The sequence below is a fragment of the Chamaea fasciata genome, unplaced genomic scaffold, assembly GCF_029207755.1.
Source record: "Chamaea fasciata isolate MVZ Bird 193981 ecotype frontalis unplaced genomic scaffold, bChaFas1.0.hap1 SCAF_1, whole genome shotgun sequence".
Lineage (NCBI taxonomy): Eukaryota > Metazoa > Chordata > Aves > Passeriformes > Sylviidae > Chamaea > Chamaea fasciata.
The window spans coordinates 34,561,626-34,586,274 of record NW_027094086.1 but is presented as its reverse complement, the minus strand read 5'-3'; the positions used below and the strand labels follow the sequence as shown (position 1 = coordinate 34,586,274).

At 36.4% G+C, this 24,649-nt stretch overlaps 1 protein-coding gene across 1 annotated transcript in view; it reads left to right on the top strand.

Annotated features, from left to right (window-relative positions):
• PREX2 (phosphatidylinositol-3,4,5-trisphosphate dependent Rac exchange factor 2) overlaps nt 1-24,649 on the top strand; it is a 172,406-nt gene that overhangs the window by 48,681 nt on the left and 99,076 nt on the right. The window contains exons 6-12 of the mRNA XM_066180368.1: nt 395-496; nt 2,210-2,371; nt 9,801-9,934; nt 11,947-12,050; nt 19,002-19,151; nt 21,723-21,867; nt 23,345-23,445. Of these exons, the coding sequence (XP_066036465.1) occupies nt 395-496; nt 2,210-2,371; nt 9,801-9,934; nt 11,947-12,050; nt 19,002-19,151; nt 21,723-21,867; nt 23,345-23,445 (898 nt within the window). The remainder of the gene's footprint in view (nt 1-394; nt 497-2,209; nt 2,372-9,800; nt 9,935-11,946; nt 12,051-19,001; nt 19,152-21,722; nt 21,868-23,344; nt 23,446-24,649) is intronic.

Sequence of the window (24,649 nt, the reverse complement as noted above, 5' to 3'; positions counted from 1 at the left end):
AGAAGCAACAGCAATAGTGGTCACCCAGAAATATTTTTATTTTTGTTTGTTGAAGTCTGAAAGCATATTCTGAGCATTTTGTTTACTGTGTTTTAGTTTCAAACTTTAGGAAAAAGTCCTTCTCTTCATCAGACTGGATGAAGAAGGTACTTTTGCGAGAGGCCTGCATTCTGCCTTTGTGACTTCCTTGTCATGTGTGAGATAGCCTGTGCATGAGTTCAAGCCTGTACTTTTGACAGTCTTACAAACCTTCCTCCATATATATATATGCACACACACACACAGAGTTTATGTATACTTTAGCCAAACACTGCTGTATACCTATGTCCTTGTCTTTATTTCTGATAATTTTCTTGGGATTTTTCGATAATTTGTGAACCTGTTCCCATTCCAGAATTGCATGCTCCTTGGAGGACGCAAGAACACAGATGTACCCCTGGAGGGATATCTAGTGACACCAATACAGAGAATATGCAAGTATCCCCTTCTTTTGAAGGTACTTACCAGATTTTTATTGAGGACTTTATACTGCCTACATAAAACTGGTTGCTAAGCATGTTTCTGTACTCCAGGAACAATCTTTCTACGCAGTGAATTATCTCTTTATTAAGATATTGGACCCAGCCTTGCTCTCATTAAAGCTTGTGGCAAGTCTTCTGACATCAGTATTAAAAGAACTGAGGAGCTTGGCTGCATCGAGATGATTAGCTCTGTTCTTCTTGCAGTTGTAAGGTTGCCTCTCCATTGTTGGACAGAAGTGGGCCACTTGGGAGAGTTTAATGAGCCTAATTTCAGCTGGGTTTAATCATTCCCTTGCTTGAAATGCTTGGGATAGCAGGGTTTGTTGATGATGCTAATTTACCATCAACAAATCAAAAAGGAAAAAATTAATGGATTTTTTTCACAAGAAAAACTGTGGAGTAGCAGGAAGGTGCTGTAAATGGTTTTATGTACAATTATATGTTTATTCTTATCATATTGTGACAGCTTAAATAAATGAAAAATGTTAATGTGGTGATAAACATTAGATATTAAAATCTCTGAATTTGTAATATACCATGTTAGGAAATAAAATACAAAACAGTAAGTATTTTAAGAAAATTGTTGCTTAACAAATTAAGGTCTTGTATTGCTTATTTTTCCAAACTCTAAGAGAAAAACCAGAGCAGATTCTACTCTGAAAGCTACCTGAAAAATTATTATTGGACAGTATTTTTCACAATGCATGTGTGAGCTTTGTTCTGAAGATTGCCAGTTGTGAGGCATATGACACAAAAAAACATAAAAAGAAACAGGTTAGAATAAAGGTTTTTAAAACTAATTAAAGATATAATCATTACAGTGAGGTATGAGTCATCCCAGATAGCTGTGGCTTTACAGTTCCCTTGGTCTATTTTGAAATTATTTTTCTATTCTATTTTTGAAAGGCATACAGATAAAACAGAGGAAAATGACTAATGAATTAGTCTAGAGCAATGAAACGAATATATTAAGAAGATTTAAATACAGGGTGTGGCGGCAGCAGGGTTAGGGCTTTGCTGAAGGCTGTTCTCAGTCAGCCCAGCTGTAAATGGAAAGTTGGTAGTTTCAGATGGGAAATGTCAAATAAATGCTGGTGACTCCACTTGTGTTTATCAGTATGGCTGCCTGTACCCTCTGAAATCAGTGAGTCACCTAAGCTATTGTTCAGTGCTTTGCTGCATTGCATGAGGTTAAACAATAGTGTGGAGATAAAGGAATATGTTTTCTGCCCTGAGTTGCAGGAAAGGCAGGTGTTAATTTTGACATGAGCAACTACTGTTTTTTTTAAGCAGAATTGTTTATCCTTGCTCTTGAACAGTTGTGTCCTGCAGAATATAAAAAACCAAACAAACTGAAACCCCAAAGCGCGACATGAAGAAACATTGTTGGGGGTGAAAGTAGCTGTGATGTAAACTTCTTCCTAAATCATGATGATTATTTATTATTAGTAATTAGTTAGTCTTGAGTTTTAGTGTCCTAGTAGGACACAATCTTAGAAGGGTTACTACTTGTCTGCTTAGTAAAAGAGAAGACTGGCTACTTCTTTTATGTATGCTGGTTTGATTTAAGTATCCTGTAATGGTAATGGACCTTTAGAGATCAAAGACTGATTTCGTGGTTGTTTTTTTTTTTTTTTTTTTTTTTTTTTCCTTTCCCCTTTTCCGCCCCTTTTCCTATGTCTAAATAGGAATTACTGAAGCGGACTCCAAGGAAGCACAGTGACTATGCGGCCCTAATGGAAGCTCTCCAGGCCATGAAAGCTGTCTGTTCCAACATAAATGAGGCCAAGAGACAAATGGAAAAACTAGAATTTTTGGAAGAGTGGCAGTCTCATGTTGAAGGATGGGAGGTACTGTCATTACTGTCATAAGACTTGTTGCTTTCTGTGTTGAGGAGGGAGTTTTCAACAAGTATGTGTTGCTCTGTTTTTGTGATCCTGAGGTTCTGTCAAGTCCACAGTTCTGTGAAATCACAGCTTTTGAGATCTACTCTGTAAATTAAGTTGTCCATGACTGAACAATGCTGTAGGAAATAGCAGCCTTCAAGGAAAGATAGTTATTTGACATTTGAATTATCATGTATCTGTGCACACAGGTACATCTATAAATCCTAATTTAAATGCTGATTTTATTTTACTGCTCTCTATGCTGGTGTAGCAGCACTTTGTCTGATTGAAAAAAAATTTTGCTTATTGTTTATTATTGGTTAAACATTAGTCTATAAGTCTATGTCAGCTTGTTGGTAGTCTCTTAATATTGGGTGAACTAAACTAATTTAAACATATTCAATGGAATCTGTGTGAGATTTGTGGGACTTTTTAATAGTTTGCAAATGGAAGAACTTTAGTTCTCCAACCAAGTCTTGTGAAGTAACCATAGATCTGGTTCTGAGTTAGAATTTTAAGTAGTAAGCAGAAGAGCCACCCTTTCCCCAAGAAAACAGCAAGATCAAGTAGTTGTAGCACCAAAATCTTCCTTTTGAATTATTCTGAGCACTCTAATTAGTTCCTCTGGAAAGACTGGTGCAGATAGGAGTGTATCTTTAAATTGCCTTGAGGATTTTGTATTGACATGTCTGAGCTGACTGCACTGCGGTGGAAGGCAAACACAAGCGAAGTTTCAGTGAAAGAAATATAAAGCAAACAGTGTAACCATATTCAAAAGTGACTCTAAAACCCAAAAAGACACAGCTTTTTTTAAGAGGCAGATTTCAACATGGAAGTAGTCCTTTGCTTTTTTGAATACTTTGCTCAAATATGCTGCTTCTCTTTCTGAGAAAGCTGCTTAAGAGCTGGAGGAAGAGGTTTTATCTCTTTAAGCTTTGTGTAAGGCTTGCAGACTGGGAGATGTAGCTGGAAATATGTGTTTGTTGCTTGTTAGTCTGGTACTAGAAGATCTCAGTCTATATAGTGAGAAATTTCGTTTGCATAGTGCCAAGGAAAGAAAGGGTTAGGGATACTGATGGGACACTGAAGCAAAGAAAGTCTCAAGACAGACCTGTCTGAACTTTAGCTGAAAGAGTTCCCCATGAAGTCTGACAAATAACAATTAGAACGTTGACTAGAATAGACAACTTTTAAGTAGATATTTGTAGAAATAGGTAAAAAGCAGAAATAAGGAATAGTTTCTGCACAACACTGTTCCCTCCCTACACCCCCTGATTTTACTGTACCTGCTGTTTCCTGAACTTTGCTGTGCCTAAGGTTGTGCTCTGGTTCTGCAATAGTGGATTTAGCTTTCCCCTGTCATCCAGAAGTATTCAGCAGGACGAACCACTCTCTGAAAGGAGCATAGATCTGAACAAAGACCCCCCCCCTAAATACAACCCATGACACCACATAATTATTTCCTGTGTGCTCCATGTGAAATCTCCTGATCAGTGGACTTTTGCAAACCTTTGGTTTGTTATTAATTGAGTAGGGTAGGAAGATTTGGTTCATTCTAGATGTGAATCAAGCGACTAATTTTACTTTAATCAAAATTCTTCATGTTTCTTCAGTGCATTGTATGATTTGAAATGTTTCCCTTCAAGTATCTTTTTTCCTTGTGTAGCAGCAGTTTCAAGAACTGCTTTTCCATTTCTGGCAAATCATCTCATGCTGGAGCTCAGTGCACTGTAATGTTTTGGTACAGGATGGTCACTATGAAATGCTACTAAAATTCACTGTGCCTCATGTGAAGGAATTTTAGCAAAGTGATAAATTTAGAAAAGTTATATAATTGCTGGTCCGTATTCAGGCAAAACTTTCTGCATTTTTTTTGTAACCCTCTATCTGAAATAAAATAAAATATTTTTTTTTAAAAGCCATTGTACTGTTTGTAGGATTTTGAAAAAGAAAGGACTAATATAAAGTAAAATTCTAAATGTTTGAATTTTGAGAGGAGATCTAGTTGACATCACTTAACAGCTGCTTCTTTAGACTTGGTGAAACTGTGTTTCTTCTTGTAATTAGTGGCTTGATGTTGCTGTCATCAGCAGTAACTTGGGAAGGTTAGTGTATCTGAACATTTAAATGCATTAGAAATGTTTCTGTGATAACCTCATGGTAGAAGCAATAGCAAGTTAAGTGCTGAATGCTTTATGACAAGGAAATTTGCTAAATAATTCTTATTGCCTATCACCACTTTATTCCTTCTATTATTTTAAACTTTTCAATTAAATTTTCTACAGCACTGCAGTGATTCAAATTCTTTCACTTGCTACCAGTGTCTGAGTCATAGATATTTGTCAAATCCTTCTTAATGAACACACTCAAGTATAAAGTTACAGTATTATTAACTCAATGCATTATTAGTCATATAAGTTGGTTAAGAACTTACTGTTCTCAGACCTCTGTCCTTGAACAGGGAATCCACTTTCCTGCATTAAGTTTCATCTGAATTCTTGGTGAAACATTCTGTACTTGTAGGAAATTTGGTTGCTTTTGGAAATGTGTTAATGAACAAAGGTAACAATAAAGAAGGAATGGTAACAATATGGACATAAGCATTTGAAACAGACTTATTCTTCCTGTGCTCAGAATGTATACTCTACTCTGTAATGATGTAGCTTCCTACCAACCTTAGTGGGTTGTTTTTTTGGTTTGGTTTTTTGTTTGTTTGGTTTGGTTTTTTTCCTACCTCCACTCTTCCTAGATTTCATTTTAGGATTTCACCTGTGCTTGAACTCTGAAAGAGTGCCATGGTCTTAAAATAGGATGTTTCCAGTAGAGTTATGTGGTGTTTATTGTATTTTAGCTGATTGGGTTTGTTATCATATGGCAACCACAGGGTGCACAATCTGGCAAAATTGCCTTGATTTTAATATGTGCATCTTTTTCAGACATAGTAAAAGGTTAGTCCTTGAAATGGTAAGAATTCCAGAGCATGTGTATGAGCTAACAGTATTTTGAAGGATTCCCAACAACCACTACAAAAATAAAAAAAAGTTCCTGAATGCAATGTTTGAGAGTGGATTTAATTAAATAAACATCTGGTTTTCTGCAATGCTGAAAATAAAGAGGCAAACTTGTTGGAGATTTCCTTCCAGAAGGAAATGCTTAGCACATTGCTTGGCCCCAACTAGAAGGAAAGGGAAAAAAATAAAGACTATTTTTAGAATCTGATCAAAGCATGACTTGAATTCCTATACTTAAGTGTCATAAAATGAAGCTTGTGTTTATTATGATAAAAATACAGATTCATGTAAAAAATGAAACATCTGTTTCAAGAAAAATGATTTTGAATATAGTGACTTTCTCACTTAATTTCCTAAGTGGTTAAATTTATTGGCCTGAATTCAGAACTTGTGTAGGTGGCTGTCTCAGTTGGAGAATGGCTCAGCAGCTGAAGGAGTCTTTCAGTAAAATTTGCGTGGATGTTTCAGTGAGAGAGAGAAGAAAAACCAAAATTGTTGCATTTGTTGTAAGCCGGAAGCTGAACAACCCAATCTGAGTCATAGGCCAACTTAGTGACAGTAGCACGGGGTATTGTGTTCCTTTCCCTTCCAACATATCATCAAGTAATATTTTACCCAAGATTTCAGTCTTAAACTCTGAAATTTCTAGCCCTCACAGGTTTTGTTTGTTCCCTATGTCGATGTCCAAGTACGGAAGGGTAAGTTAGTATTAGTCGATATTTTCTGACTTTTATCACTATTAACATGCTTGCCACTGACTCAGTATAGTCAAACCTCTATACTTTACAGAAATTTGCCCAGAATATACAGATAAGTACATTTTTTTTTGTAACAAAAAGTACCAACTAATGCTACTTTTTGTCTCAAGGTAATAAAAGTAATTTTTTAATGTCAAAGAGGGATATTTAATGAAATGAGGATGAGAGAGGTTTAGTTTTGAATTTCTTGCATATAGTCTCTCTCCTTCCAGTGGTTTTAGTTTTCAGTATGGTCATGATAGCCCACATTTCAGACCTCTCTCCTGAGCTGTTTCCTTAGATAGAATCATAGGTGTCTGACTGACAGCCAAAGGTTATCAGAAGCCATTTTTACCTATAGAGCCTGTAGGCTCCAAGATTTTATGGGCTTTTAATTTCCATACCAGCTATCCTCAAAAGGCACAAAGTATTTGGCTGGGGCACTACCCACTGAAGAGAATTGCAATACAGTCTTTAGTGACCCAATAGGACAGATGGAGGCAAAACTAGTCTAGACTCACAGCATAAGCCTGCTTTGCAAGTCATTTTCCCTCCAACTGAACCATTTATATGATTTGTTGGAAGATGATTAAAATAGGTTTGTTTCTATAATACATGGCATTTTCAAATTGACAGATTACAAAAACGCTGGTCTCGCTGAAAATAGGCCATGATTTCTACTTGCAGGAACTTTAAATATACCGAAGTATGAATAGCATAGTAGTAGTGATTTTACATTTAGATTGAGCGCCTCTATCATCTCCTTTTACAAGCTCTGAGTTTAAATGTCCGTGAAAACTTTGAAATAGCAAAATCAGAAGGTTTTGGTAATACTTGTTCCAAAAAAGTTGTAGGTAGTGTAGTTTCAGTTTTCTTTTCAGCAGAAAGACTCACCTGCTTCTGGGAAGAGAGTGACCCTCTCATATGTTACCCTTACTTTGACCCTTCCCCCATGAGAGGGTCAGCTTGGAGCTGGATTAGTGAATTGTCCTACTGGGCTGGATATCCACTGTAGCCTGGATACATGAACCCATGGGGGCGTATAAGGTGTAGCTCCATCCTTCATGAAAACTTGTTGTGGTTGTCAGCCCTTTGAATTGCATGGTAGATGTGGGAGTGCTTGTGTGTGCTCTCTGCTTCATCCTTCTTCAGGCATGTTTTTCATCTCTAAGGGATGTGGTGGAGAGCAATGCTCACCCCAGATGTAGAAACAGCAGTGCTTTCATGTAATATGCCCTTCTGTTTTTCTCCTATTCAGCTCTGTGCTCACCCAAAGTCTAGGAATAGGCAAATCCTAAGTATTACATAGGCGGGGGAGTGATGGGATATTTCTGCACTAGCAGTGTTACGTAGGACAACAAGGTGTGACTTCTGATCCTGTTTTCTTATTCCCTTGGACTTCAGCAAATGAAACAGTGCTAACAAAATTCACTGACCTGCAATCACACCAGCATGGGTTGTGGTCTTGTCAGAAGGTATCTGAGAAGTGACACTAACACTGTTCAGTCTTTGGATGAAGTGTCTCCAAGAGGAAAAAAGTGCCTCTAGAACCTTGTTTTCATCACCTAGCAGTAAATTTTGGAAAGGGAAGAAAATTAGGAGGGTAACATTAGCAAAGGGTAGTAATGTGAGACAGATAACTCTCACTGCCATACTGTCACACTGAACTTGAATCATGAATGAGGCGATTGTAAGTAGGTCAGGTAGCCTGAATTATGTATACTTAAAACATGGATTAAATGTGTTATTTTATGACATGATGCTGTAGCGATCTTGTTAAGACTGCTGGGAAAAGGTTGTGTTTTTCTATACTGAACATGAAATTCTTCAGTAAGAAAAGACAATTTTTTTAGTAGAACCCTTTCTTTGAAAAAAATCCCATCCTTTTTTAGAAAGCTGAAACTTCTCAAATGACTCTGAAGCCTTAAGCTGATATTTTTTGGCTTCCTCACAAAAAACTATTTTTCTGCGAAGTTGAAGTTTTGTGTAAAAAACAAACCAAGACCCTTTAGAAAGTATCCAACCTTTTAAAATGCAAATTGTTAGTAAGTACTGTTCCAGCAAATTTGAAACACAGAAGAAGATATTGTTTACTCTTTAATACACAAAAGCAATGAAATGGAATGGAAAAAAGTGATCTGTTTTTCTGTAATTATGGTCAACAAGCATTACATGCAGCCCTAATTTATGTCTAATTTATATCACTGATTGTGCTTTTAAAATGTTTCAGTTTGTGATTTTGAATAAAACCAAAAAATTAGCATGCTGGTACTGATGCTGTCTTAGGAAGGGAAATATGCTGTAGTGGCTGTAGGTGACATAAATCTTTGGCTTGTTTGATCACTCGAACCTGAGTGGAAGTAGGGGTGGTTAGTTAATACAGATCCTGAAGTGGCTTTACTTAGAGACCTGGACTGTGTTCCAGTGTGATGGTTGTGCAATCTCATCTCTGTAAACAGACTGCATTCTCCTTAGGACAGTCTGAGCTATTGCTCAATATTCACAGCTGTGACATACAAAGGATGAACAGTAGGATGAAGAACTGTGAGAGCAGAATGCATGATCCCTTCTTGGCTCTTAATTGAATCCATTTTTCTTTGGACTACTGTGGTTAATCAAGAAGAGGAAGTAACTGCAGCTATCACATGCCTAAACCATTCAGAACATGTGTAGATGACAGGAGAGTCCTGGCTTTTCCATGTTTTCCAAGCTGACTTTGACTCCCTCAAGTCAGGGCGCTCTTCAAACCCTGGGTATATGCTTGGTGCAGCCAACACAATGGATAATATAATTATCAACAGATTGTATGTCTGGATGGACATGCACATGGACAGCAGCTCTGTCCCACAGGACCATGATTTTTCAGACTAGCAAAATGCACCTCAGAATTCAAGGTAGGCTTCCCTGAGAGGTAAATTTCTCTTTACAAACAATAGAAGTGCCATGAATTTTTTTTTTTTTTTAATATTTTCCTTTGTTAAAGGTGCTTCTTTTCCCATACCTTTTATGAAAATTCCTGACACCTTTTCATGTGAATGATCTGTCTTGAAGCAAAAATGAGGCATGGAAAGTTTAATCCCTGACATCTAAACCTTACCAAAATTCTGATGTCTTTGGGGTAGGTTAGGAGGAAGTATACTAGACAGTCCAATCTGGACATGCCACTCTTAGCTTTGCCCAAGTTTCATATCTTGCTGTTTCTTGATTTTTGTTTTTGTGCTTAGCTTAATCTAGTGCAGAAGTCATTAAGGGTGGTGATGTTCAAGTCCCAGGCTGCTTCAGCTTCCAGTTTCATCATGGCATAGATTATGTCTTGTACAGCCCCATTTTCAGACCATACTGAATAAAGTTGCTGAGGGTAGGAGTTATCAGATAAAGTTGGCCTGATTTTCAAGAGAGGTCTTTGCAAAAAAGTAATATAATTTGGAAACTTTTTGTGATTAAATTGTTTTTTATTCACAAAGTGGGTGTTAAGCATCATTACAGATTATTACATAATTACAATGCAATAAATTACCATTACTTGTTTTCTCAGTCTTCCCAGAGAATGGTTATACTTGTGAGTTTGTGTAAGAAACTTTTCCTTAGTTGATGCAAAGTACTTCAGTTGTCAGTTAAAAGTAATCTCTTTCCACTCAATTTTAGGGGTCCAACATCACAGACACGTGTACAGAAATGCTGCGAAGTGGACTACTACTGAAAATTTCAGCAGGAAATATCCAAGAGAGGATTTTTTTTCTTTTTGATAATCTTCTGGTCTACTGCAAAAAAAAGCACAGGTAAACTATTAGTTTCAAAAACAATGTGTTTTTCTCACAGTAGAGCTAATCATGAGTATGCTGTTCCATAAGAAACACAGCATAAAAGTTAGCATCTTAAAAAAAATACTTATCAACCAAAGAGAAATGTATTTAACTCAAGCAATTGAAAAAAATTATATGGGTGCAGAATCCTAGTGGTGAAGTATGGGAAAAAAGAATCTGTTTTGTCAGCCTTCCGCCGCAGGTATGTGATGGCCTCACTCTCTTCTAGGAAGTGTAAACACTCTAAATTTTTAGTTCAAACAGATTAGAATTGTAGCTTGTGCAATAAAATAAGTCTCTATAGATTCAAGAGTCTCATGCCTTATATTTGTAATCAGAGAAAACAGCCAGGAAGCTGCTGCTTGCTGCATTCCAAAGAGCAATCCCTTAGTTCAGCGAAAAGCTTCTGTAGATAATGTTGTAAGAAATAAGGGTTCTCCTATGTATATATATATGCCTTTTGGTGCTCAAGCTTGTCTCTTTAATCCAGAAATTGTTTTAGAGTAGCCACTAAATACATATTACTGGGTAGATATTTGATAGATTCCTGGATACATGATACATCTCGTCTTAAAAATTTCTGATGTTTGTTGTAGTTTATTGTTCAGCAATTACAAGTAAGCTGCTGGTTACATGACATCTTTTCAGTTGTCCTCCACTAGGTTGCATATTTTTGTAACCTTATTCTCGCTAAAATGCACTATTGAATGAAAATCTCAAAATACATGAAAGGTTGTCTGTGGCTTCTTTAGTTTTGAACAATCATGTCCTTGGCTGGTACCATGGTGGCATCTCTACAGATATAGGAGTACCTCAATTTAGAATGTAATTTCAAAGTTTAAGATGGGAAATTAATTGGTTATTTCCAGCAAGATCCTTTAAGTATTGACTGGCAAGTATGTAAAGAGAGGAATTGCATTTTGGTAATTTTGCAAGAGTTGACTTGTCTTTATGGTATGAGATATTTTATGTTATTTTTAACCATTCTTTTGTGAGAGAATTGTGTAAATATGGAATGCCATATTTGGGTTTACAGTTTTAAAGCTCAGTAGAGCTATTGGATTTACTCACTTTGAAAAGAAAAAACATGTAATTCTGAAACTTTATGCTGGTTTTGCTTTTTTGCTTTCTTTTGTATTTTTAATGTATTACTCAATTTCTGAATAGTAAATTTATGGTGTAGTAGAGTTACTCGTAAGACAGTAATGAAGTAATGATTGAGAGGCAGGTAATTTTCTGAAAATTAGTACCTCTCTGGAGTGAATGAAGGTCAAAATTCAGGAGATCCTTAGTTCTTAGGAACTGACCTGTTTGATATACAGTATTAATTATCATAGATAGACAATAATCCCTTGTTTATCTGAGGATAAAAAAAGCTGTCTAGGAGTGGGGTTCTCCAAAGGCATTGGCTTTGCTGGGTACAGTTACAGCAATGCAAAGTGCTTTGGAATATACTGCAGTGAAACTGCCAGAAAACGTCAGCAATCCTTAATTGCAATCCTTGGTCAACCCTTACATTAGGAAGGAAAAATGTTGTCTTCATTCTTCCCTACACAAATCCCATTTATGATACTAATGTACAAAGGTCCAGATTTGTATCCAAAGATGTTTTCATTTAATTTTTTCAGTCACACTACACATTTCTAGACTAACATAGGGAGACCACATTGGTTAGGAGGAAGGGCTCTCCTTTTTTTGTCTTTGATGGCAGACAACAGCATAAATGTAACAAACTGTTGCAACAGAGCTTTTTGTAGAGTGAGACTTTCCTGAGGAACTCTCATTCAGGCAAGAATTTGCGGCTTACTCTTACCAGTGTAGCATTTTGCACTTCCATCAGCAGCGTCCCAGCAGCGGTTTCTGCAGTTCAATTGCACAGGTGTAAAGGTATTGTGATCCACACAGTGGTCTCTTAATGCTGGATGAGCAGTGTAGAAGCATAGAAGAAGGGAGTGGATGATGTGCTTGTCTGCTCTTTCTTTTTTCAGGAGATTGAAGAACAGCAAAGCATCTACAGATGGCCACCGTTACCTCTTCCGGGGCAGGATAAACACAGAAGTTATGGAAGTAGAGAACGTAGACGATGGAACAGGTGAGTATATTTGTGTGGCTCTTTCATAGACTTATCTTTTGAGTGCTGAAATCAAATGTAGTTTCATAATTTCTTTGAGAATGAAGGATGGTCCCTATATTTAGAAAGAGGAAGATGCTGCCTTAAAAGCACTATCTATTAATATCAAAATTCTGCTTCTGTGACACATCTTTGCTTTCATCCATTATTAGCTGGGCAACCATAGACTGCTATTTTATGCTTTCACGAACAGAGTAATAAAATAAGGTGACATATATTGCTCAACTGAAATTACATATTTAACTTCACTTTACAACATTCCAGCACTCTTAAAGGACTTATCCCTAGGTACATGGTATATTTATAGCAGCAAGTGGAAAACCTACCTCAGTTGGGATGAAACACTATAAATGCTGAAATTGTAACATAAGGAAGGTTTTTTAAAAATATCCTTAGGGATATAAACCATAAGATTACTTGAAAATTTCCTGACATACATAAGTAAAGTGAAAAGCTGAAGTATTCCTAGACATGTCAATTTTTGTTTTAGAATCTTGAGTTTAACCTTTGAGCTTAACAATAATTACTTTTTCTTGCAATTAAAGTATTTTGGGCTTTTTTAATGTAAAGCTAAAAAAAAAAAAGTGGTATGTGAAACTTGCAGTGGCATTGCAAATATGTAAGTCTGGAGGGAATTTCTGAGAGTTTTATATTGCTTCTCCTGATATTTTAAAATAGTGTTAGGTTTGTCCTCTATTATGTATTCCAAGCATTTCTCAATGTAATTTTGTTCTAAAATTAAGCATTAATAACAATGATTTTACTTCTACATAAGTTAAGTTTCATAAGAATTCAATATTTCTTTAATACTAAGATTTTTTTCTATTCTTGAACTCGTTGTGTTCAAAATAGTTTGTTCACTTCTTGCTTTACAGAGTAGATAGTAGAATTGACTTGGAGAACAAATTGACTATTGTTCTTATTGCAACAAAATAGTTTATTGGAAGACTCTTGTCTTTTTCCTCCATCTCATATTTTAAAGTCTTTCAACCTTTTTTCATGTGTTGTGCTTTTATTTTATTATTTCTTATTTTATAATTTTATTTTTGTCCTTTGGATTTTGTTTTTTGATCCATTTGCTTCCATCTTTTATCATTCACATTCAATTTTATAAAGAAATTACATAATAAATGTCTGAAATGCATAGCTGAAGTGTCTAGAGCTGAAATTTTACTGGTGTCAGAATAATTACTGTAGTGCTGCAATGTGGGACGTCTGCTACTGATCCCAGGATTGTTTGGCTCTTCCGAGAGCATTATTTTTCAGTCTTTTCATTTGTGTTCAAGAATACCAGGTGAGAGCGTTTTGTACAGTACTGGTGTTTATCCCATTATATTTTATACTGTATTAGTCTCTGAGAGTAGGACTGATAATTACTTTCTTTTATGGTAGGTTTTATCTTATGGTAAGTTTTATCTTACCATTCCTACAATTTGTTAAGCATTCAGAATTCACATCTTGTTCCCCAAAGCTCTTGCAATGCTTCTTGACTTGGTTCCATGAACAATGTTACCACTGAACCGTTTAAACTATTGATAAAAATGGTGAAAAATTACTGAACATAAGGTAGAACTCTGTGGTGTCATACTTGATTCATTGTCTTTGCTTGCCAGACATTTTTTGTAAGAACTCCTTGACATCTGTTTTGGGTTTTGTCCTTCACCAGGCCCACTGATTTAGTTAGTGATTTCAACCTTTTTATGGGTACACTGCAGTGAATTTCTTCAAGCCTCTTTGAGTTGAATATATTTTATTCAATATTCTTTACCCTGCTATTCCCCTTTTCCAGCCTGTATCCCTGCCCAATATTTAGCTTTATTTCTATAAAATCTCAGTGTTTTGTTTATGCATAAAAGAGAGTTAATTATTTCAGTCTTGCACTGTTTGACTTCCTTTCATTTATTTTCTTTCATCTTCCTAAGTATGCTTTAGAAATAAAAGGCAGCTTCCCTGTTTGCATCATGTCACTTTCTAAGACAGCAACTCTTTGCTTGTGTTAACATTACTGTGTCCAGAAAATTATACCCACCATCTTCTTTCTGATGAATATTCCAAGAATTCTGTAACTTCTCATCTTTAACTGATTCCTCCCCACATACTGTCATGCATTTAGTTTTGGCTTTAGAAAATTCTTTGATCCTCTATCTGTTCTACCTTTCTTCATTTACTTGTTCTACCTATTCAGTCCTTGATCTTTTTCACACTGTTCGTTTTCCTTCCTGCCTGTTTGTTTTATTCCTCAATGAATCTTCAATTATAATGTGGCTAAGCACAAATAGTCTTCCTCTATGCTCCAGACACCAGTTGTCTATTTTCTTTCAGCCACTGGAAATTTTGCTACTGTCCCCATTTCCTATAGCCTTGCACCCAGTCCTGGAGGGTTCATGCTTCCTTTCCCTTTGCTCTCCTGAGCTATATCAGACCTTGTCACTTTTATATACACATTATTTCCAAAATCCATACTCCTTTCCACACTTCTGTGACATCATTAATGGTTTGGGTAGTCTGATTTCTAACTTTTTTAGAACTGGTGAATGCTCAGTCCCTGGAAATTTTCTAGGTCAGGTTGGATGGACCTCTGAGCAACCTGATCTAGCTGAAAATGTCCCTGTTCATTGCAGGTTATTTCTAAGGGCCCTTGCATCCCAAACTGTGCTAAGATTCTTCTTACCTGCTATTTTGCCTTATCACCACACTTTCTGCTTTTTCCATTTTAGTGTCTCAAATATTCTAAAATTCATTTCTTGTAATTATTGCTATTTCATCCCTCCTTTTTGTGATTCTCTTTGAAATATGGAAATTTCTGTGTTAAATCCTCTGGTCTGTGACATCTTTCTGCCTTTTTCTTGTCACCCTCCCCTTTTTTCTATTTAACTCTACCTGCTCTTTTCTTTCCTTGTGAGATTTCTGTATTCCCTCTCTTCACACAGATATTTTTTCTTTCACTCAGATCATGATGTTCTTCTTTAACCTTTGTCTGTTCTGCTTTCTTCGCTGTTCTCATTTGTTACACCCAGATGTCTTGTTCTCATCCCCTGTAGTCATCCACGTTTGAACTGTAACCCAGTACTATTTTGCTGCTTTCCTTTTGTCTCATTGTATTCCCAGGAGGAGTAATACGGTTGTCCTAGTGCCACTCACATTAGCTTTGCATGTGGTTTTTTTTTGGTATTGTATTATTTTATTCTCTTTAATCATCTATTCCTATCAATTTCTGTAATTTCTAATTTAGAGTGGAAGCTCTGGGTGCAGACTGGTTATATTTTCATATCTGTGCAAGACTCTTGGTCATGCACTCCAAATGGATCTCTTTATAGACACTAAAGACTATTGAGTCTAGATGGTACTTCCACAGTCCCTCACTGCAGATTTTGGGATTCCCTGCTCATTTTATATAAGGAACCGTGGAGCTCCAGGGAACAGGGCACCTGAGAGTCTTTGCTCTCAGCATTGATAGATGTAAGAATGGAGTCTTCCTTGTTTGGGAGCAGAAGCATAGAAATAACAAAACAGATTCCCAGTGTGGTTTATTATCATGCTAATGACATGCCTAGCGAAATTAACAAAGCTTTTTCTGAAAAGCAATTTTTCTTTGATGAAATTAGGCCTTGGCTGAGCAGTACAGTTGGTGTAAGCTTTCTTTTTTTTTGTTTCAGCACCGTGAAGCACTCTGCTTTTTCTTGATTGCACTGATTGAAGTGGAATGCATATTACTTATCAGGGCAGACTATTTATGATCTTAAAATAAAATGTGGCTACACAACCACTTGCAAGTATTAGAAAGGTGGTCTTATGGTAATAGTATTCATTTTTTTGTACCAGTTTCTAAAGTTCAGTTTTGAGAGAAAAATACATTTCTAAAGGCATTCACCAGCCATTAATGGAATGGTACTTAGTTTATGAAAAAAAGCACTTGAGTCTTAGAAAATACCAGATTTATGTTTGCCTCAATATAGTAGTTCTGTCCTCTCTAGTCTTGAAATGAGGCATGATATAGAAAAAACACAACATGATAAAAGTAGCTGGAAACTGCATCAAAATGTATACATGGAGGATGGCAGTTGATATTGTGCAGCAATTATTTTCTTGGTGTTTCTGAGCATTGATGATCCTAAAAAGCTCTAAGAAACTTAAAAGTACTTCAGTACACAGGCTTCTGTTTATATTTTTAAGGGAAGAAGAAAATTCTTTTGTATATGGCTACAATAAATTTATTTTTCTTATGCATCACTAAAGGATACGAGTCTTTAATTTTGAACAGTATATTGCGGTTCAAATTGCAAGCTTTAATATGTTACCAAGTCTCATTAAAAGATGATGTCATCTTTCATAACCTTTCCTAAGGAAGGTGTAGGTTTAATGATTTGTTGATCCTGCTTGTTCAGACTTTGTATGGAGCAAACAGCAGTCTCGTGCTCTTCTTCTTTCTGTAACCTTTATGTCAGGTTTGCAAATTGTTTGTTTAGCCTGACTGGCAGCTGTGATTGCATTGATGTGAAGTGTGTGCATATGTGCAGAGCAGCTGGGAAGTCAGGACATGCACACCTCCTGGCTGGCCAGCAGCTCTTGACCAGATTTTGCCCAATAGTCAGTGCAAAGAAGGTAGGAGTTTATATGGGATGACAGTTTAATGCTGAACTGCTCTTGATTATGGACATGGGGAGAATAAATTACTCATGGGAGCCTTGGAGGATTATAGGGATTGCTCCCTTCATGGGGAGTGTGAAGAGCAAAGGAGAAAGCAGACGTGTTGCAGTTAGAGACAGAGGCTGAAGTCAAAGTGGCCATCACAGCAGTGCATTACTATAGCAAACCTGGATAACTACTACACATTTTCATCCACCTAAGCTCAGTGCCCTCTGTATACATTGGGCAGTCACAGCACCTAGTTTGGTGACTGGGCTTTTCCCAGAATTCTGTGAGTGCGGTCAAACAGCAAGGATACTTCTGGTCCTGCAGTTACAAATCCTCTGATTCCAAGGAATCTGCATATTTAAAAAGTCATCTCTACACTGAGAGGTTCAAGTGTCTGGATACACCATTTTTTTCCGAATTAAGCTACTAAATAGACACTAAATTTTTGTCCAGAGTGGGAGGATCTAAATCCATTTGTGAGTCTGAGCCCTCATTTTTGATTAGCCACAATTTTAACTGTTGTGGTTCAGTGCACCAGTAATCATTTCCTTACGCAACATGTCTTGTGATGATAGACATACAGTAACAAAGACCACAGGAAAATTCTGACCCTGTAGTTTTATGTGTATTCACCTCTAACTTAATAAATAAACAAAGGAACCTTAACTTTACTTCCTCCTGTAGTGCTTCTGCCTCTGATCTTCAAGGATCTGCAGTCTGTCAGTTGAGAGTTTCTGTCTGAGACTTATTTCTTGTCCTTGTCTTCTGGGTCTGATCTTCTAAGAGTGTGTGAATAGTATGATGGATAGTTTTCAAGAAATAATGTTTTTAAAGAAACAAAGGATACTATGCATAGGCTATGCAAATAAAAATGTGATAAATAGGTAATGGCATAAACATGATGTTGGAAAAATCACTTCATTTTTTCCCCTCATAGACTTGCTTGCACTTTTTAACGTGCTTTGAGTACTAGAAAGTTTAGTTGGTTTAGAAATTAGCCATCAGTCTCATGATTTTCTAGAAGTTCCTGACATTTCCCAGCCCAGTACACAAAGCTTGGCTGCTTTCCATCTAATTAAAATGCAAAGTTATTGAAAGGATACTAGCATGTCTGGTGAGATTTATGATAAATCTTAGCAAGCTTTTCAGCAAGGGTTTCAGTTTCAGAAAATCTCATCTCATAATAAAAAATAGAGCTGAAAAAGCATTTGCTAAACAAAAAGCTGCGTAGTTATTGCACTAGTTCAGGGTTGACCTTAGGGCTTTTTTGCCACTTAATGAAAGTTCATGGTGAGAAAATATTGACCTTTGATTTTTCTTAATATTTTGTGTTGTACTTGCTAGCTCTAATTTTTTAGTCTGTTTTTTTTGAAAAAAAGATTATTTCTTATCATAAGGCATTTTATGCCTCACAAATTTTCCCCCAGGAAAGTCATGTAGTCCTAGTGAAGGATAATTAGGGGGTAAGCTTTGGAATTTCTGAATGAGATTTATGGACTAGCGTGGTAAAATCAATTGCTATAGGAGTAAATATAGAGTAATAAGTAGGAAATAGTTTGATTTCTATAGCACAGATATTTTTACATTTTAAATGTCAGTAGTTCTAATTATCTAAGAACATCAGCAACTGTTACCTCTCGTAATGTGCCCATTGAACATAGGGCTGTGAGTACTGTATTTCAGGAATTATGCGTTTGGTTTTAGATCAGAAACATCTTTATTATATTTCAGTTTGTTTAAACTGGTAAGGATAGATATTTGGTTATTCAGAGCACCATTAAAGATACACCAAATATCTGTCCTTCAATTACTTGTGAAATTGAAATTGTATTTCCCTCCCCTGTATATTTAGTCCTTTTTACACTTATTAGTAAATCAGTCAATCAGCACAACAACTCTGAGCAATTTAAGGGGCAAAAGCACAATGCTGCTAGTTTAAGGAATTACTTATTACAGTTTAACACAAAAGTACTCCAAGTACTGTTACCTTTTCTTTTAATGGAACTCTGCCTGTTTTAGTGTTGACTTTATACTTTCTTCATATGCTAGGCAAATCCCTGCTGCACTTTACAAAGGACACTATTTACTAAAATTAAAACTAGTGTTTATTAGGTTATAACATAGTTCACAGTGGCACAGATAACTTTAAATTAGTTTTTATTCTTCTGTATTTTCTGGGCTTTTATGTGTGGTGATAAGTTTTTAGTAATTGTGGCAATTATTGCTGTTGCTTTTTTTAAGAGTTTGTACTCTTTAAGCAGTTTTATCTATCCCCAGCTGACTACCACAGCAGTGGCCACACTGTTATTAATGGCTGGAAGATCCACAACACGGCTAAGAATAAATGGTTTGTATGCATGGCAAAAACCCCTGAAGAGAAGCAAGAATGGCTGGAAGCTATTTTGAAAGAGCGAGAGAGAAGAAAAGGTAGGTCAATAAACTTCCTTGTGTTGCTCTGCCAGAAAGCCATACTGTATTTTTATGTTGAGATATAAAGCAAAACCAGCTGGTAGGCAAACTTGTGGTGTCAGGTTCAGCTGAAGATTTATGAATACCAGTCTGGGAATAATGAATCAAACTTGTACTGGGAAGGGCATAATGTCTTGAATCATATATGCTGGTAGTAAGTGCTGTTTGGGAAATGGGGAGATTAATTAATCTGTGATTTTACAGCTTATCCTCAACCGCTATAAATTGTCATAAATTCATTGAGACCTGTGTCTTATCATGGTTTGTGGTATCTGAGGGTCTATCCTAAATGCCTTGTGGGATTTGTATGCGCTGGTTTCCTTTGTGTCTGGCCATTTGTATCACCAAAATGAGCAGGCTTTTTGTGTTGGACCTTAATGCAGATGATCCAAACTGAAATGGTACACAAAACATTGACAACTCCATCTTGGATGCGCTGTCTCCTACCCAAGAAAGTAATCACCGTTTCCAATCACCTTTGGAAAACCATTAGCTTTCTGAGTAACTGCATTAAGGTGGAAGAATACTTGGATGAAATATAATCCTGATCTCAAATGTGACCATGAATTACTTCATGCATTCAAGGTGAACCCAGCACAAAGTAGAAGCAGGGAAAGATGACGCATCATCATTTTCTGGAGCTAATTTCATTTGCAAGCTCAAATATCCTAATTAGTAATGTTATTTGGAGCCTTGATATTGAAAGAAAATATGACCTTGTATTTAGATCGGTGATTCTTTTCCTGATTTTTGTAGATTTTCCATTGACTGTTGCAGTAACTGTTGGTTTGTGCCTCTGTTGCAAACAGACAATAACAATACTTTCTTTGGTCTTTTAAAGCTGAATACTGGATGTTGTAGAATCTGTTGTAGGACCAGAGTTTCAAGTAGAGTGTCTCAGCACTGGCTGATCAGTAGTGTCATAAGGAATTTATAGCAGAAAAGCTCAAAAGATGCTTCAGAGGTCTAAACACTCAACACTTTTAAAATATGAAAAATGTTAAAAGAATGAAAAAGCAATGTGGTAGACATGATGCCAAATGCAAAAATCCGCCAGGTTTGTCTGTTTCTGTGGAAACAGGACCTTGTGTGGAACTGAATAAAACATTTTCAGTAAATCTTACTTCTCTGTTAAGTTTCACGTCTCCCTTAGGTTTTTGATGCTTTAGGTAAGAAATACAAAGAGTAAGTAGTAGTATTTTATGTGGATGAATTCTTACTATTTCATGCTAATCAACTGAGCAGCTGGTAGTAGAAATTAGTTGGATGTCTTAGGATTTTAGCATTGTATGTTTTGTGGAAGCTTTCAGGTCCTGGTGCCCTCAGTGGATTTGCCACCAAGGAGACAGCGATGAAACGGGGAGGAAAGGAGGCACACATAGATTCAGATTGCAATACACATTTGTCAAAAGCCAAATGAGTTGGAAGACTCAGAGATTCAATGGACTGAGAGAAACTAAACTTGTTCTTTTGTTTGGAATCCATGTAGCAAAAGCTGAACAAAAACGAGACAATGCCCTGAATTAAGTGATTTAGCAGAGTTTTCAGCTTTCGTAATAAAATTATAAACTAGGACCACTTTGTGAAATGCGTTTGCTTGCTAGGGGAAATCAAGATGTATTGGAAACTTCTTGCAGAAATTTTCTGTCGATTTGTTGGCTTTTCTGTAAACAGCTGAGACATTCGGTAAGTTAGAGATTTATTTCAAAGGTTGTCATCTTTAAGACTGATCATGCTGTGATGACCTTATTTGAAAAGTCAATGCAAATAATGCCATCAATATCCTGTAAACTCCAGAAGTAGTATATTAGTTTCTTTTCCCTGGGGTACTCCAGGTTTAATTTGTGTGACATCACTGGTGTCTGGTTCATGGGAAATGGGAGACAATCCTTATTCAATACTTAGTGCCCAGTACTACTGTTAGCTTCTTCTCACGACAGACACATTTCTTCAGGCTGTATTTTCAGAACTAAAGAAGTACCAGACCCTTACTCAGACAGATTATCATAAAATGACTTGGGTTGAAGGGGACCATAAAGATCTTCTAGTTCAAACTCCCCTGCCAAGCCTGAATGCTTTTGTGGAAAAGGGGTGAATTATTCATGTGAAACTAGCATATGTATACCTGATAACTTGTTACTACTACTAATGGAAGTATGAAAAATATTCCTTTAAGTGAAGATCTTTTTATTATTGCATGGTAAGAGCAAAACCAAGACTCTATTTAAAATTTGTGAAGACATGACTACTCCCTTGCAAATGTTCACATACTGAACTCTGTTATTACTACAAAATAAATGGTGATGTCTGTAGAGTATCAATTTAAATTCCCGGTGAGAAAAATATCTTTTGGTTATGCTTTATGAAGATCAGATGTTCATGGTTTAACTTGATGGTGAGAAAATAATGAAAAACATTTTTTTAACTTTTTTTTGTATGTAAAATATCAGGATTTTTTCTCCATTTCAGGGAAGATACTGAACTATAATGGCAATATCGCTTCATAAAATGTTAATGCATTTTTGGCAGGTTTAAAATTGGGCATGGAACAGGACACTTGGGTGATGATCTCTGAGCAAGGAGAAAGATTGTACAAAATGATGTGCAAACAAGGGAATCTCATCAAAGACAGGAAGAGGAAACTAACCACTTTCCCCAAATGCTTTCTTGGAAGGTATTATATGCATTTGATAGCATGAATTCTTACCATCTAAACTCACATTTTAAATCTTCTTTGGGATTCTGTAAAACCACACTTCATTTGTAATGTCTGTTAGGCCTATTTACCTCACAGAATTTAGCCAGAATGTGAAGTAGTCTGACTGAAATTGATGAATGTGTACTTGTTTTGCAAAGTAGCTTTATTAATGAGACAAGACTGCAAAGGAAGGGCATGATGAAAATATGGAAATGCAGCAAGTGAATTAGTTTCCCTCAAGAAATAATTCCCAACTTGTTGAATGCATTTTGTCTCTGTAATGACTAGTTTGGAGTGTAAAATTTTATTTATTCCACCTAAGTAATCTTTGCCTCTTAAAATAGCTCCTGTCTTCCTCTTGCTTGAAGGTCAGGAACAGAAATACAAAATAAGGTTTACATGTTTAAATTATTAGGAGGATCTTTATAATGCCTTATTATGCCTATGGCTTGAGAAGACTGAAAGAGAAATAGATGCCCTAAAAATGTGTATATGAAAAAAAAAAAATCATTTGGGAGACAGAAGGGTTGTCACTTACTTCATTTGGCCATAACATAAGTGTGAAAACTTATGACCATAAGTTAAGTGTGAAAAGCATTTTTATAAAATGGAGTGTTTTACACACACAAAAAAAATAAGGTTGTTGAGAAGATACCACTGGGTTCAAAAGGGGAAATAAAACTCGGGAGACTCTTATGCACTTTCAGAAGTGACACAGTTGAAGAGAAGCAAAATCAGGATTAAGATTATTGATTCAGTTATGGTGGAATCATGTTTCCTCAGTGAAGTTGTTGGAGTGAACTGTTTTGAAGAATGCTTCTTCTGCTCCCAGGGTCACCAGTTAAAACCCATGAATGTGAAGGTTGCACTACCTTGTTTTCTCTTGATTTGTGACTTGCACATCTTGTGTGTTACAGATCCAATGTCTCAGAACTGCATCAGCTTTGCTTTGGTAGAAGCCAGGCTTTTCTGCACATGAATATACACCTGGTGTATATGTTCTGCATGTCAATATGTTTGAAACACCTTGGGAGTAACAAGCCTACTGTTCTGTCATACTGTGTTTATGTCTGCCATCATGGCATGTCTGCCCTGGGCAGGTGCAGTAGGGATGCCTGGGATTGCCTTATATTGGTCTGTCTGATCACATGCAGCTATGCTAGTTGAAGATATCCCAGAAAACATGGAAAATCTTTACTGCATGCCAGGTTAACTTCATGCATGGAAAACTTCTGAGCAGAAAAAGACATCTCATGGGAAACCATATGTGGTTATGTCGAAATAATAGAAAAGCTGTAAAGAGTGAGTTTTTTAAAGGTGGTATGACATTTTGAGGATCATTGGGCTAAAGAATTATTTACGAGATTAGTAAGAAACACTGGTAATGGAGCGAGACTTGCAGTAGATCTGGTGGTATGAGATATAAAGTTTGTTTTCTCTATCTGTTTTTCAGTGAATTTGTGTCCTGGCTGTTGGAAATTGGAGAGATACACAAATCTGAAGAAGGTGTTCATCTTGGCCAAGCTTTACTAGAGAATGGCATTATTCACCATGGTAAATATAGTTAGTTTTAACTTACTTGTTTTCAAGATAATTGTTGTAACTAGAATGGACTTAATTTTTGTTTGACAGTCTTGTTAACACAAAATGGCTTGTTGAATCTGCATTTTATCCTTACATGGGCCTCATGGGGCCATTGTCCATGTCCGTAGCAGATTTACTGGGAAAGGCTCCACTGATTTAATCAGATTTCCTCTGTGCTGTTGGCATCACATCATTGGGAAAAGGGATCTAGAGAAACATTGCTGTTCTCTTGTAAGCAAAAAGATATTCTGGAGAAGAGTAGAACAGTATACTGCTTGTAAGGATTCTTTATTAAGGCCAAGCATTTTAGGGATAGGTGTTTTCAGCTAAGAATTTTACATGACAGTGGGTCACAGCTGGCTGTTCTGATAAATGTGCCTGCTCATCTGTTAGATGTTACAAGTGGAACTGATGAATCTGTAACCCAACAGTTTAATCTTTTGAATTTTAAGGTCTTCTCTTCACTACATTGTGTAGTTACTGAAATTGGTATTTTGATGCTGAAATTTGTAGTCAACTCTGCATTTAGCTCATTGTGGAGAGAAGTGTCACTGTAAGGGTTCATTTTTTTTAGCCAGTAAGAGGGTTTGATTTCTGCAGGTAATTTGCATTGGCAATATTTTTCTCTTATCAGAGCATGTCCTTATCTCTGTCATTATTACAAGGTATATTCTATCTAACAGGACCATATAAATAAACTGGAGAAACTTCTAGTTTTGAAGCCATATTTTATAGAATCACGTATGATAGGTACTGTCACTCAAAACAAAGCTGTCAAATTAGCTACTGTTCCATCGTAGATTCAGGGTGTAAATTTATGTGGAATCTTTGATAATATACATTCTAATACTTCTGTACTCCAGCCAGCAACGACTTTAGTACTTAATTTAGGTCCTTTGCAATGCTTTTAGTGTCCTTGACTGGAAAGAAAGTGGGAGAAACATAGTGCTACTGAGCTGTGTGTGTTTTAAACATATGCGGAGTAGGAGGAAAAATATTAAGTTTATTCATCAGTAGTCATGTAGTCTTCATTTCTTTAATGTCAGTCTACATGATTTTCCTCCACCATCATTCAAATGTCAGATGCTATTATGTTTATTACACACACTGAATTGTTTTCAATGGAATGGTTCTGTTGCCAGAGATTCTTCTCCTGATCTTATAATTTATATCC